The 14,120-nt window shown below is 38.0% G+C and overlaps 2 protein-coding genes and 1 pseudogene across 2 annotated transcripts; all 3 read right to left on the bottom strand.

The window, feature by feature from the left end:
• Nucleotides 1–1,410: 1,410 nt before the first annotated feature.
• LOC148726247 (putative skeletal organic matrix protein 5 pseudogene) lies at nt 1,411–3,607 on the bottom strand (annotated as a pseudogene).
• A 197-nt stretch (nt 3,608–3,804) lies between these two features.
• LOC148726246 (uncharacterized) lies at nt 3,805–5,703 on the bottom strand. Its single transcript, XM_088728531.1, has 2 exons — nt 5,350–5,703; nt 3,805–4,146 (listed from the first exon to the last, which is right to left on the bottom strand). The coding sequence occupies exons 1-2, from the start codon at nt 5,680–5,682 to the stop codon at nt 3,844–3,846; spliced, it is 636 nt and encodes a 211-aa protein (XP_088584657.1). The 5' UTR covers nt 5,683–5,703; the 3' UTR covers nt 3,805–3,843.
• A 149-nt stretch (nt 5,704–5,852) lies between these two features.
• Nucleotides 5,853–12,536, bottom strand: LOC148726245 (uncharacterized). Its single transcript, XM_088729026.1, has 3 exons — nt 11,851–12,536; nt 8,347–8,520; nt 5,853–8,177 (listed from the first exon to the last, which is right to left on the bottom strand). Exons 1-3 carry the CDS (start codon nt 12,187–12,189, stop codon nt 7,671–7,673), a joined length of 1,020 nt encoding a protein of 339 aa, XP_088585152.1. The 5' UTR covers nt 12,190–12,536; the 3' UTR covers nt 5,853–7,670.
• Between the last annotated feature and the right edge of the window lie 1,584 nt (nt 12,537–14,120).

The raw sequence follows: 14,120 nt of genomic DNA, 5'->3' as shown, positions 1-14,120 counted from the left end.
TATGAAACGGTAGAAACGATTAATTTAATTTACGCATATTCTTTACTCTTTTTCCCTCATTCATTTATTCACCATTATTTTGGCACTTTAGGTAAATTATGCCGTCCTATATGTGGCATGTTTTACGCCTTCATAGCAGTGCGCGCTTTATTAATTAATTTTGGTTCTGTTTAAGTGTGTCGTGTTTTCTAGATTACCCTCACCATTTGGTAGGTTTCTGTCTCGTGGTATCTTTGTATTTATCTCCCTGTCTTATTCAGTCGTCACTAACATAGTAGTATAAAGGGCCGGGGGACGGTAAAAAATTGACTGTCAAGAACTGCTTATTAAAAATAAATAATGACCGCTCCTTAAGATAATCAGAGAACATATGCTATTGATTCTGACCTTAAGTAACAGCGAGAAAGTCGTTTGTTCGTCATCAGAAAAATTGTTGGTTTCGTTAACAGTGGACATTTCGTGCTTGTTCAGTTCACAAGTTCCTTCTTCTTTCCCCTTGAAGGAAAACTTGAAGTTGGTCGAAATACACCAGGTGTTTCTCAGACATTGCTGACCGCAAGATAATAAAATGGATGAATAAAGCCGTTTGGCAACATATCCAATGAGTCTCCTATTTTGCAAGGTTTCAAAAAAGGAAAAAAAAGGGAAATTTTGGGGTTGTCTTCGGCGGAAAAACGTACATTACCCAACAAGAATAACAATACAACTGTCGTATTCGAAGCCATATCTTGTTTTGACCGCCGCCTGGTTAGCTCAATTGGGAGAGCGCCGGACTGCTGTGCGGGAGGTCGAGAGTTCAATACCGGCCGGACCAACACTCAGGGTCTTAAAATTAACTGAGAAGAATATGCTTCCTTTCTTTAACATCAAGAAATGGTTAGATATTCTAGTCTTCTCGGATAGGGACGAATAAATGGAGGTCCCGTCTCCTGCAGGGTTAGGGGCAGGAGACGTTAATTTCCCACGCACGAGATTACTGTGTGATGGATGTCCTCCCCCGGGGTGGGTTGGGAGGGTAACAGGACCCCCGTTGATACCAGTGTTTATTTACACTGAAGGGGCTATCCTGTATAAATATAGATGTCTGTCTGTCTGTCTGTTTGTTGCACTATCAGTGGAATAGTCTTTGCAGCTTGTAATAACACTTCCTGTTCTTCATAATTTGATTAAAACTTGTCGCACTATGTGGAGACACCTGTCGCTTTTTGTAATAATAACTAATTACCCCGTTACTTTAACAAAAAAATGTCAACAAAAATGTGGACGCTCTGAGAGAACTGAATTGCTTCCTAGCCCGGCATTAACTGAATCTCCAGTTTCCATTCACTTTGAAAGCGCCTAATTATACCTTAGCAGTCTTGTGTCATGAACATATTTCGCCTTGAAAGTGAGGAATTTGCTGACAGCGAATTAGCAAATATTCCGGCAATTGAAAAACGTATTTCAATTCTTCAACTCCTAATGGAACAAAAAGCTGCAAATTTCACACAATAAAAATATTTGCACATGTTACAGGATGTGTTACTGCTTTCTTTTGAATTCGAAAATGAAAAAAAAAAAAAACTTTCCTCGAATAGGCTGGCGGGTATTGATCAAAAATTTAACCGACGACACCAATAGACAAAAATTTATGGTAGAACTCAAGGATCTAGCGAGAAGGAAATCCTCAGCGGACACTGTCTTCAAACTCTAAATTGTAGCCCGCAGAGAACGCGTAATTTTGGTGAGAGTGTGCTCAGTATTTTCTTGGCGAGAATTACGGCGATCATCATTGAGTTTAAGAAGATACTTATAAATTTAGAATTTAGAGAAAGAAAAAAAGACTGTCAGTGGCCACATACTTTTTTTGAAAAAGTAACAATTTACTTCTTTTTTCAATAGCGAGCTTTAGCAATAAATAAGAAAGCGTAATTTATTTAATGAGCGCAGGCCTATTACACTAATCTCGTTCCTAACCCAATGGATGCGGAGCTCAAAGATCCTGTGCTTCAAGCGTTGAGTCAGGGATCGAAGTCCCTGAAACAAGATTACTTGCATGCGTCATATAATGCAAAGGAAGGTTGCACCCTGCAATACTCGACAGTGACTTTGAACCACATCTCTATCGCTTGTTCTTCTCTCATTGTATCAGAATGTATCCCATCGCTTTGATATGTATATTTCCATACTTAGCTTCGTTTCCACAGGTGTTGGAGTCATCGTGAAAACTTCTTGTGCCGAACCCAATTCTAGAGTCACAAGTGTTGCAGTTATTCTCGTTGTTTCCAAGGATTCCAATGCGAGCTTTCGGTCTTCCTGATCTATCGCTCCTCACATTAAACCCCTCGGTTGCAATTGGGTTGTAACGATGCTTGTGAGCCAATCAGTTTCATCCAGTTGTCACGACCCAATGACGTCGTGCGATGGTTTCCATCAGCGATTAATGAGTAGGGGGAATTAGCGTTCTGGTTGAAGAGTATGAAGTTAATATGTTGTTCGATCTTCATACCGAGGCAGATCTTGGTGAAAGATGTGTTCCAGTAGGTCGGTAACTTGGTCTCTTGTGAGTCAAATCCAGTCTTTCCTCCGTCGATATTGAAGGTTTGATTGTTGCTCCAGAGATTGGAATCGTAATGAAAAGTTCTCTAGTCAGCGTAGAAAAGACTGAAAAGACCTATAATCTATTTCGACCCCGGCCAATGACTAGCATATGACTGCAAGATAATTGTGGCTTCTGTTCGTTTTATGCTTAACGATAAAGTGCTTATGAAATATGAGTAAATAAACTGAGCAAAGAGATCTTGGAGTGCCAAAACATTTTTGCTTAAGCAATAGGATATCGTTAAAGCAGTTCACTGTTTTAAGTGGACGTCTTGTAAAAGACCTAAGAGCCCTAATTGGTGAACCAAAATAAGTACATACTAGGGAGCCATTCATCTTCATAACCAGCGTCCATCCATATCCCCCGCATGCGCCAAGACTTTTCATGTGACAGTACACGGGAACCTTGTCAGAACTTATTTGTAATGAATAGGCCCTATTCCCATTAGCCCTAGAAGAAACGACGACAGTACAGACATTTCAAAAGAACTGCCGTAAGGAAATAGGTGAGAAGTATATCATAAGGGTTGTGGTCAGATGACTAAAAGTACAAAACTGTTGGAACGTTTGCCTCGCTTTTTTATTTTTTATGAAGAGGCTTTAAGATTAATTGTTTTTTGACTTGTTGAGGCTTTAGTCACAGAGTGGGTTTTTCGTGTTATCATTTTTAAAGCTCTCAATTTGAATTATTTCCCACGAAAAAACAGGTTGGAAGTGTGAATTACTGTGTCTTAAGAATTGAAGTCGCTAAAAATACTTCTACGTCTTTGGAATGTAAAAGTCGATTTTCATAGTAATTACAGGAACTTTTTACTGACACTGACCAGCAGGACTTTATCATTTGATGCTGGAAGAAGCCAGTACTGACTGTAACTAAGAGTGATTGGAAAATGTTCTACCAGTAACTTACAATCTAGTATGATAAATTTCCTGGCACGTGGAGCTCCCTGGAAGATGAAGGGAAACGAAATAGTTAGAATTCATTACGTGACTCAAAGACAAAATTCTCACAGTTATACCTCAGCATCTTTAACCCTTTACAGCGTAAGGTCAATATGCATCTTCTTCATACTGTTCTTTATACATTTCCAAAAGCACTGACAAGGAGAATTTGTTTGACAATCAAAGTATTCTTTAGTTGATGCTTACTTCCCAAATTCCCATGGGTTTTTTGCTTTATTCAGCAAGGATACTACGAGGAGGAATTAGTTGCTTGTCACTCTTATAATTAGGGGCTGAAAGGTGAATATGTATTAGGTGCCATTATGAGCTAAGTTCATTTTTTCCATATCTCTGTTCACAGAGGGTGATGCTTTCACTGTCTACCGGCTTACTATTCACTTGAAAATCTTTTGAGGTGGACGAGGTTATTGAATGGCACATTGAAAAAAGATGAAAAGTGGAACTCATAAACTTTTGCCTTTCTTTGTGGTTAACGTCATAATTACCCATTTTATTTTCACATCTTTCACCACTCCAAGGATTTTTGCAAGAACATGAGAAGGTTTGCTTTTTTATGTCGCGAACACAGGAACCACCATTGAGGCAACCAGTCATCTGACAACCCTGGGGAATATAGATAACAATAACACTCTCCTAAGAGTTGACACTTTATCCTCAGCTCTTAATAACAAACGGCCATTGTGATAGTTAGCAGGGGGAGCCAGCCAGCAAGCCAGAATATCTCTTGTTTCGGAACATGATATCTTCAGTACGTGCAGTGAACGTAACATTAATTTTTCCACGTATGAAGGAAACAGCGTCGTCATGGAAACCGAGCTTATCAATATAGCGATCTACTTTCCATGAATAGTTTTTAATTTTTTTTTTTTTTGATTTAAATATTTTTGAAAAGGAAAAGTAGTTTTTATCAAAAGATTTTGAAATATGATGAGCAGATTAAAGTATTTACATTTGGCGGAACTAAACTGTAAGTTGGTGCGACAAAGAATGTAAATATTTTCCTATTGGTATGTCAGCACGTGGGCCGTTATGGCGTTTATTGAGTCTTTTATTGTATGGTGTATTTAAGGTTTGACATTTGTAATGTATGCATCTCAGCTCTCGAACTTTCCTAGTTTTATGTTAAATTTTATCTTGCATGTAATGAAGCTGTTTTACCTCTAACCCCCAGAGGTCGGTGCGCCTGTAGTTTTGGATGGGGAATACGTTCCCATTTTTCCCATTGGGTTTTTGGGTTTTCGTATCAGGCGGCGGCACACTGAACGTTTTAGCCCGACAGGCGATGACTAGTTGTTTACTACTCTGTGTAACTTTGTCGGACGGCATTAAATACTCGGGCTCCTAGTTCGAGCTGCACATCCACTCTTGTGTATGAGTCGTGAATTCAAATAGGAATTATTGTATGCTTGTGATATCCACTATGAAATGGTAGAAACGACTAACTTAATTTACGCGCATTCTTTTTTGTTGTTCCCTCATTCCTTTATTCACCATTATTTTGGCCCTTTAAGTAAATTACGCTTTCCCATATGTGTCAAGTTTTACGCCCTCATAGCAGTGCGTGGCTTATTAATTATTTTTGTTTCTGTTTAAGTGTGTCGTTTTACCTAGTTCCCTCACGATTTGGTAAGTTTCTGTCTCGTCGTATCATTGTATTTAATTTATTTCCCTGTCTTATTCAGTCGTCACCAACAAAGTATAAAGGGCCGAGGGATTTTAGAAAATTAACTGTCAATAACTGCTTATTAGAAATAAACATTGAATGCTCCTTAAGATAATCAGAGAAAATATAATGTTAATTCTTACCTTAAGTAACAGCGAGAAAGTCGTTCCTTCGTCGTCAGAGAAATTGTTGATTTCGTTAATGGACATGTCATGCTTGTTCAGTTCACAAGTGCCTTCGTCTTTCCACTTGGAGGAAAACTTGCAGTCGGTGGAAGTACACCAAGTATTTCTCAGACATTGCTGACCGCAAGATAACAAACTTGGTGAATCAAACCGTTTGGCAACATATCCAAGGAGGTTCCTATTTTGCAAGGTTTCTAAATAGGAAAAACGAGAAGTTTCGGGGTTGTCTTCGGCGGAAAAACGTACATTACCCAACAAGAAGAACAATACAACTGTCGTCTTCGAAGCCATGTCTTGTTCTGTTGCAGTATGGAATAGTATATGCAGCTTGAATAAAACTTGTCGCACTATGTGAACACACCTGTATCTTTTTGCAATAACTAATAGCGCGGCGCACAAATGCGATTTTTGTCAGACTTTTGACATTTTTTATCATTTTAATGAAAAAAGGCAGACAAAAGTGAGGAAATGATTAATGTTAATTTCAATTTGTTCGTCTGAGTTTCGGGTCTATAAATAGTAACAGCGCACAGCGCTATTGCCCCACTACTTTAACAAAAATATCAACAAAAATGTTGACGCTCTGGGAGAAATTGTATCCTGGCGATTCACTGAATCTCCAGTTTTTTCATTCAGTTTGAAAGCCTCTATAGCTAATTATGCTCTAGCAGTCGTATGTCATGAACATATTTCGCTTTGAAAGTGATGAATTGGCTGACAGCGAATTAGCAAGTCAGGTAATTAAAAAAGGTAATCCAACTCTTCGACTCCTTATCGGACAAAAAACTACAAAATTCCACGCAATGAAAAGGTTTGCATATGTCACAGGAGATGCTACTGCTTTCTTGATCAAATGCCTTATTGGAAATGAAAAAGAAAAAAACTTTCTTCAAATAGACTGGTGGGTATCGATAAGAAATTTAACAGACGACATTACTAGACAAAAATATATGGTAGAACTCAAGGATCTAGCGATCAGGAAAATTTCAGCGGACACTGTCTTTAAACTCCAAATTGTAGCCTGAAGAGCACGAGTAATTTTGGTGGGAGTGTGCTCAGTATTGTCCTGTCGAGAATTACGGCGATCATCATTGAGTTTAACGGAAGCGGAGGGCTGCGGAGAGAAAGAAATTTGAACCATTTGGGGTGAGCGAATGTGAAAAAATATTGAGGGGCGTGAGGATACGGGAATACCCCTTCCCGCCCCCTCCCCCTACCGTGGACTCTGACTCCAAATCACAGGTTAATTAAGCTTTATCTCAGGACCAATAAAAATCGTATCTCGCGTTTTCTAGACTATTTCTTTTGTAGAATTTGTATCATGTGGAAGAGTATCCCTGATGATATCAAGTTGGCTGAATCCTTGGGTTCATCCAAGTGCCAACTTAAATCATAATTTTTTAAGCATTTTTAGAATGTTTTCGATGGGGGCAACGTTCGTTCAGTTAAAATTATTTGCCCCAAATGTAGAAGAGTAAAGTTATATGGTGCATGCACTAGCAAATTATAAATTAATCAGTTAACTTATTTAGTTTTGGTTGATGGATCGGGGAAGGGTTTTTATTTCTTTCTTATTTTTAATTATTATTACCAAAGGGCTGGGCAGGTAGTTGAATCTTGTAGAAAAAAAATGTCTTATTATTCGTATTATCCGTACATTGTAATTAGTGTCGAAATCTTTAACTAAGTAAATAAATAAATAAATAAATAAATAATAAACATAGGCAGTTGAATGAACGATCGCGCGCTTCTTGACGTTAACTCGTCCTAATGAGAGGTCCACACTGCAAATTCCTCCTGGACATGCGCACGGTCAGGCTGTAGATATAAATATAATGCTACCGTAAAAGTTTTCTAAAGCTACTCATTTAGTGCGTCGTCCAGTTAGCCGGCCAGCAAGCGAGTAATTCGAGTTTTTTAAGGTTTCCCATATCGCCCGAGAACTTTTCCAACTTTATTTCATAGAAAGAAGAATTAAAAATAGCAGTTAGTCGCCACATACTTTTTTCGAAAAAGTAACAATTTACTTCTTTCAATAGCGAGCTTTAGCTGTAAAGAAGAAAGCATAATTTATCTAATGAGCGCAAGCCTATTACACTAATCTCGTTCCCAGTCCCAGTGGATGCGGAGCTGAGTGTCCTGTGCCCCGAGTGTTGAGTCAAGGAACTAAGTCCCTGAGGAACAAGATTACTTGCATGCGTCATACAATGCACAGGAAGGTTGCACCCTACACAACTCGGCAGCAACCTTGAAGCACATCTCCATTGCTTGTTCTTATCTCATTGTACCAAAATGTATCCCATCGCTTTGATATGTATATTACCATATTTAGCTTCGCTTGCGCAGGTATTGTCGTCATCGTGCTCACCTCCTGTGCCGAACCCGATTCTGGAGTCACAAGTGTTGCAGTCCTTCTCGTTGTTTCCAAGGATTCCAATGCGAGCTTTCGGTCTTCCTGATTCGTCGCATTTCACATTCAACCCCTCTCGGTTGCAATTGGGTTGTAACGATGCCTGTGAACCAATCAGCTTTATCCACGTGTCACGGCCCAACGAGGTCGTCCGACGGTTTCCATCGGCGATTAATGAGTAGAGGGAATTAGCTTGCCGGTTGATGAGTATGAAGTTAATATGTTGTCCGATCTTCATACCGAGGCAGATCTTGGTGAAAGATGTGTTCCAATAGGCCGTTAACTTGGTCTCTTGGGAGTCAAAGCCTGTCTTTCCTCCGTCAATATTGAAGGTTTCATTGTTGCTCCAGAGATTAGAATCGTAGTGAAAAGTTTTCTATTCAGCGTAAATAAACAAGAGAGAGTTTTGATAACAGACTTAAAAGACTTTACTGGTCGTATAACTTAGACATCCCCTCCGACTAATATTCCTAAATGAAGCCTTCACACTATAGATGTCCGTGGCCAATGAAATTTGAGAACATTACAGTTTAACAAATTTATACCTGAGAGCCGTTTATTTTCATAACCAGCGTCCATTCACCCCCACCGCATGCGCCGAGACTGATCATGTGACATCTTTCCCCGATCCAAGGTTGTTGACAAGCGCACGAGAAGGTTTGCCTTTTTATGTCGCGAATACAGGAACCACCATTAAGGCAACCGGTCATCTGACAACCCTGGAGAAAATAGATAAATAAGTCGCTCGAAAGAGATGATACTTTATCCTTAGCTATTGGTAACAAACGGCCATCGTGATAGTTAGCAGGCGGAGCCAGCCAGGAAGCTAGAATCTCTCCTGTTTCAGAAAATGATATCTTCAGTACATGAAGTGAATGTAACATTAATTCTTCCACGTATGAAGAGAACAGTGTCGTCATGGCAACCGAACTTATCAATATTGCGGTTTTACTTTTCATAAAGAGTGATAGTTTTTATACTTTACCGATAGAACTAAGCTTTAATTTAAATCCCTTTGAAAAAGGAAAAGTAATTTATATCAGAAGATCTTGGAATATGATCAGCAAAACATTTTTGCATGCATGTGATATCCTCTATGAAACGGTAGAAACGATTACGTAATCAACTTGCCGGAAGAAATAAAACGAAGTTCATTAAACGTTTTATGTATATATTTTATCGTGGAATAAACCTGATATTCACTATATTGAATGATGTATATTGCTTATCCTCGGTCTTAAAAGAGGGTGTAGTAGATTTAAGTCCGTTTCCTTTGTTAAGGAAAAAATTCCACCAAAATGATATATTTTTCAAAGTTGTCAGTTAAATATTTTCATCTTTTGGATGGAACTCCATCCATTTTAAATACAAGACGTTAAGAGAACTCTCTTTAGGCTTGTGGACATAATTTATCGGAAAAAACGGAAATATCGGAACTTTTTTGTCAGGTTATATCGTTATATTTTTAGTTTCGAAGGCGTTGGATAGGATCTGAGAAAAAACATGCAGCTTCATGAATATGGCATGACAACGCGGATTAAAATATCGACAATTGTCTTAAAACGCATTAGGATAGGAAACTGCTTGGGATTGTGACAATTGTATTTTTCATAAATAAGAGAAATGCTAATGTTCAGAGAAAGTTGAAGCCATGGTTTTAATCCTTCGAGAATCGAATCACCAATGCGACCAAACAGTCGCAGGAAACATTATCTTTCGAACCGTTTTCCGTATGCTACGGATAACTCCCGCAATTTCCAACTCACACGGCGAGTAATATTAAGTGGTGATGTTGAGGCAAACCCTGGCCCAAATGAAGACATTGCTCAACGGAAAAGCAAGCAAATCAATGTACAGTGTAAAGGTAAAACGAATGTTGGCCTGAAGATCTGCGAGTGGAATATCAACAGATTGATCGATTCCAAGTTTGAACAGAGAGCGACAATAACCACTCACAAAGCCTAATTATAAATAATACCACTTTTGACGACGCCATTTTACAAAATTTTAGGCTAAAATGTGTCTCCTCGTGTACTTCAGATATTGATACTTTTGTTAACAGAAAAAGTCCGCTTTGTTGGCTTGGAGAACAAAGTGAGGTTTATGGAGTTAAGTGCCGCTCTCGCTAAGAGCGATCTTTTCAACTAACGGTTGAGAAAAAAAGTTTCCTTAATTTTTAGCCCGTGAAAAAGGGTTTCGGACACATGTTTCAAAATGGTTTCGTTGTTCTCCAATTCTCCTTTTTTGCGTCGCCATAACTTATGTAGAACATGTAGAAGATAAGCAAACGAAGCTGAACGGTCTAAGAGATGTCTTTGTTATTTTTCAGAATTATGCAAATAAGGTTTGTAAACACATTGATTTGAGTTGTTTTGAAGATGTCTGTGGATGAAAACTAGAGAGATACTCTCGGGTTTGAGGCAATCTGTGTCCTCATCGGTGTTTAAAATCTCCGCTTGCATTTTGAGAATTCCGAGTCTTTGTTACAAATTGGTGAAGTGTCGATATGCAAGTTAAGAGAAGGTTCTCTCCCCGGCGATCACGCTTACGTAAGATTTCAGGTGAAGTTTCCTCATGTGGCATACAAACTGTGTGTAAGCTGCCTCTCATGCCTCCTCGATTTTCATATGTGGATACAAGATCTGTCTTTTGGAACAAAATTATCAACATGACAGATCTTTACTGAAGTCCATCACCAGGAGAAGTCAGCCGGAAAAGGATGACAACTTCACTTATTTGGAAAAAAAAACCCCGGGATTGTTGAATTATCTTCCCTTGGAAAATGAGATTCCGATTTTGAAGTTACCAAAAGTAGTACAGCTCTTACGAGTAAAGAGAAAGTCGTAATTAAGAAGTTGGAAGGATTTCGTTAAAATTCGTATATCAAGATGATGTCCATTAATGGTTGGAAAATGTCCAGACAATTTTAGATCGATCGCCTTAACATAGCATAAGTTCTGAACAGCTGTCGACAAGTAAAGTCAAATCCGTTTATTTCACAGGGGATTTTTAAATATTTTTACGTTATACTAGTTGAGAAATCCTTTTTTCTTTTTTTTAAAGAGACTGGAAAAGAAAGGCTAATAACATATTAACATAAGCTCTGAACAGCTGTCGACAAGTAAAGTCAAGTTCATTTACTTTGAAGGGGAGTCTTAATTTTTCCGTAAAATAAAAGTACAGAAATCATTTTTTTAAAGAAACTGAAACAAAAAAGCAGAGGAGTCTAAACATTTGAAAAATTTCTCTTTAAGACAGGATGGCTGAATCTGCGGGGAAATTGTCAAAACTAATGATGGAGGGAGCCTCTTTACACAAAAAGATGAAAGCTTTGTCACTTATGATATATGAAAGGGAAATATTCTTCGAATTTAATTCTCCAATTTCAATAGAAAACCTCCACATTGTTTACTTGTTATACTTTAAACCACAGCACGTACGAAACCAGATGTCTTTGAAAGTGGGGCAAACGTACAAAAGGAAATCATGTGGGAAACCATTTTAAATGTGTGAAATTGCAAATATCATGCACCATTATGCCTCACTGAGCTTTCACGAGAACTTACGCCACAAGTAGTGAATTAATGGCAGATTCTAGCACAATAACCATATTAATTTATCCGTCTCAAAAAGGATAGGGTGGATAACGCCGGAAACTATTAAGGTATGGATTCAAAACAGTCTAATTGAGATATTCAATCTCAGTACGATTTTTCGCGAAGTTATGTTCTAAAAATTCAGAATAATCAGGAAAAGGTGAAAGTTGGCTCACAAAGTAACTTGGGGCAAGATACCTTTTAAGTTATTTTTGAATTCTACATTCATATAGTATTTAGATTTGATTACCTGAGGATTACTACGAAGTTGATGTTTCATTTTTACTTGTAAGGCCTCAACCGAGTTACGTTTTTTTTCGTTTTCGCTTACAGTGAAGGTTTTGTTTGTTAACGTAATATGATAGTTAAATGACTGGTTTCAATTCAGTCAACGATAGATAAAAACTTCTGTATAACGCCTTTAACTAATGAATGCATTAAAACAGTAATTACCCTCAGGAGAAGTGAGAAAGTGACTCCATTGCGGTCATCAAAATAAATGTTTTCGTTTACGACGGAGATATCGTGCTTGTTGAGTTCACAAGTTCCTTCCTCGTCTGTCTTTAAGGAAAACTTGAAGTTTATCGACGTACACCACAGATTGCTAAGACACTGTCGACTACACGATAAAAAAGTGGGAGAGTCAGACCGCTCGAGAGTAAATCCAATGAGTTGCTTATTTTCCTGTATTTTGAAATATGATGAACGAGAATCTTGGCTGGAGGTTCCTTTGCCGATGAACATGCTGGATTTTTGAAATAGGAAAAAGAACAATATGTTGTTAAACCCCATTGGAAAGGAAGCCAGCTCTAGCCTTGATGAGAAAAAAGTGCCCCTCAAACGTTTAACACTTTCCAATAAAATAGTTAATGTTTACTTATCTTAAGAATATTTAGACAATGAAAACCACGTGACTGACGGAGTTCATTTGTAGTCATGAGATCGGAGATGCTCGAGGCGTGCTCGGCAGTCTTCGTGTCACTGAGGTTTTTTAGCGACCACTTTTACAGCCTCCCTGATTTACGTTTGACATATGGTGCAGAAGTTGAAGCAAAGCTAAGTTAAAGATAGGTCCGGTTGTTTAAACAAAGTTCAGCCGCTGTTTTAACAAAACCGCGTTCTGAGCCATCTTCAATCTAGCCAAGCTTTTTTTCTGAACATATATTTTTGTAAACAGTGGTATGAGGGCCGAACGCTAATCACAAGTGGAAGGACATTTATCTGCATAAATCAACCCTCATACGGCGAATACTTGAGGCCCATTGCTTGCTTAGAACTGCGTTTTGAGTTTGACCTTGTGTGAGTACCTGACCGCTGGGGTTGTTTCGCAAACCAGAACATATCTGAAAAAGTGTGGATTGGTCGTACATTCACTTTCTTTTTTTTTCCTCTAACAAGTTTGCATTTATCGAACCCTGAAATCGGGATGCAGACTGTTTTAGCTCCCTCTCCCCATTCCTCCTCTCCTCATTTCTGCGATTCAAAGATTCAATAATCTTGCGTTTATCAGGATAAATAGCTACCGTTATCATTTTATCATAAATAATCTCTTGATAAGTACTTCCTATCGATATCTACGAATTTACCCCTAAATATTTAATAAACCCCATGAAACTAGTAATTTTTTGCATGATTCTCAGAGCAGCTGCAGCCAACGCTTCAACTGTAAGAGATTGTATCACTGCCTCTTTGAGAGCTCGGGCTTCGGTTTTACTGAACAAGAATCACTTCGTGAATTTTACCGGGGCCATTTTGACCTTGGCAACCCACGTTTACACTTACATGCATAAGGGTCGTTTACATCAACAAGTTTGTCGCACGACATGAAAATCTATTTTATCGCAAATATTCTTTAGAGAAAAAAAACATCTAATGAATGATGTGAAAAGAGAAAATGTTAGGGAATCCCGCATTTTGAACAGTTGAGAATTTTCAAATCTGGCGACCCTGCTTTGAAAAACGCGCTCTCTAGATGTCACGGTAACGCAGGTGTGACTCTCCTTAGTCTGGGAGAGTCACGCGCCTGTTACTGTGACATCTAACGCACGCGCATTTTAATTTTGTTCTTGTATACATTTTTCTTGGTAATATATCGTTTTGAAAAGATGCAAAGCGATAGTTATCGGGTTGGGCTGCCGATAATGCGTAGTGACAATTTCTCTGATAACATGTCATGTTGTGCACTAAAGGGACTATTCACATTTATTCACACTATGATAGTGTAATGTAACATTTCGTCTCAGGTTTTAACCAAATATTTCCAAAATTTTCCTTTTGTCCACGATCCTTTGTTAGTACTATATTACTTTGTAATTGTTTCACGGGTTTTCACATACATCTCTATTGTAATTATACCATTGTGAATAAAAATACAATAAAAGGCATAAATATTTTTGTTCGAGAATGATATTAATGCAACTATCCAAACAATTTTAATATAACACAACATTTCGCACAACAAACTTCAAGTCATTGTTACTTATGAAGCATATTGTTTAAATGTGAACAGTTTTAAACATAGAGCAGACAAAGTGTCAAAAGATTTCATAACATAGACTCAAAATTATACAACATTCTGTTGCAGACAGTGCATACATAATAAGGGCCTTCTTTTATTTCTGGAAAAACTGTGAAATGCAAACATTAAGATGCAATTTTGATATTTTTCTATTTTTTTTAGCTATTGCTGATTGATTTCTAATAGCATTTAGGTATTTTTCTTT

This window comes from Stylophora pistillata, chromosome 7 (assembly GCF_964205215.1).
Source record: "Stylophora pistillata chromosome 7, jaStyPist1.2, whole genome shotgun sequence".
Lineage (NCBI taxonomy): Eukaryota > Metazoa > Cnidaria > Anthozoa > Scleractinia > Pocilloporidae > Stylophora > Stylophora pistillata.
The sequence above is the reverse complement of the archived record's forward strand: the minus strand, read 5'-3'. Positions and strand labels throughout refer to the sequence as shown.

Bases quoted from the DNA above. Each gene is read 5' to 3' on its own strand.
- LOC148726245 (XM_088729026.1), bottom strand. From the start codon at position 12,189: ATGGGGTTTAACAACATATTGTTCTTTTTCCTATTTCAAAAATCCAGC. The intron at 8,521-11,850 runs GTAATTACTGTT...TATTTTCTCCAG, and splicing joins CTTTCTCACTTCTCCTGAGG to GGTTGTCAGATGACCGGTTG. The intron at 8,178-8,346 runs GTATAAATTTGT...TACGCTGAATAG, and splicing joins TGAAAATAAACGGCTCTCAG to AAAACTTTTCACTACGATTC.
- LOC148726246 (XM_088728531.1), bottom strand. From the start codon at position 5,682: ATGGCTTCGAAGACGACAGTTGTATTGTTCTTCTTGTTGGGTAATGTA. The intron at 4,147-5,349 runs GTAAGAATTAAC...TATATTCCCCAG, and splicing joins CTTTCTCGCTGTTACTTAAG to GGTTGTCAGATGACTGGTTG.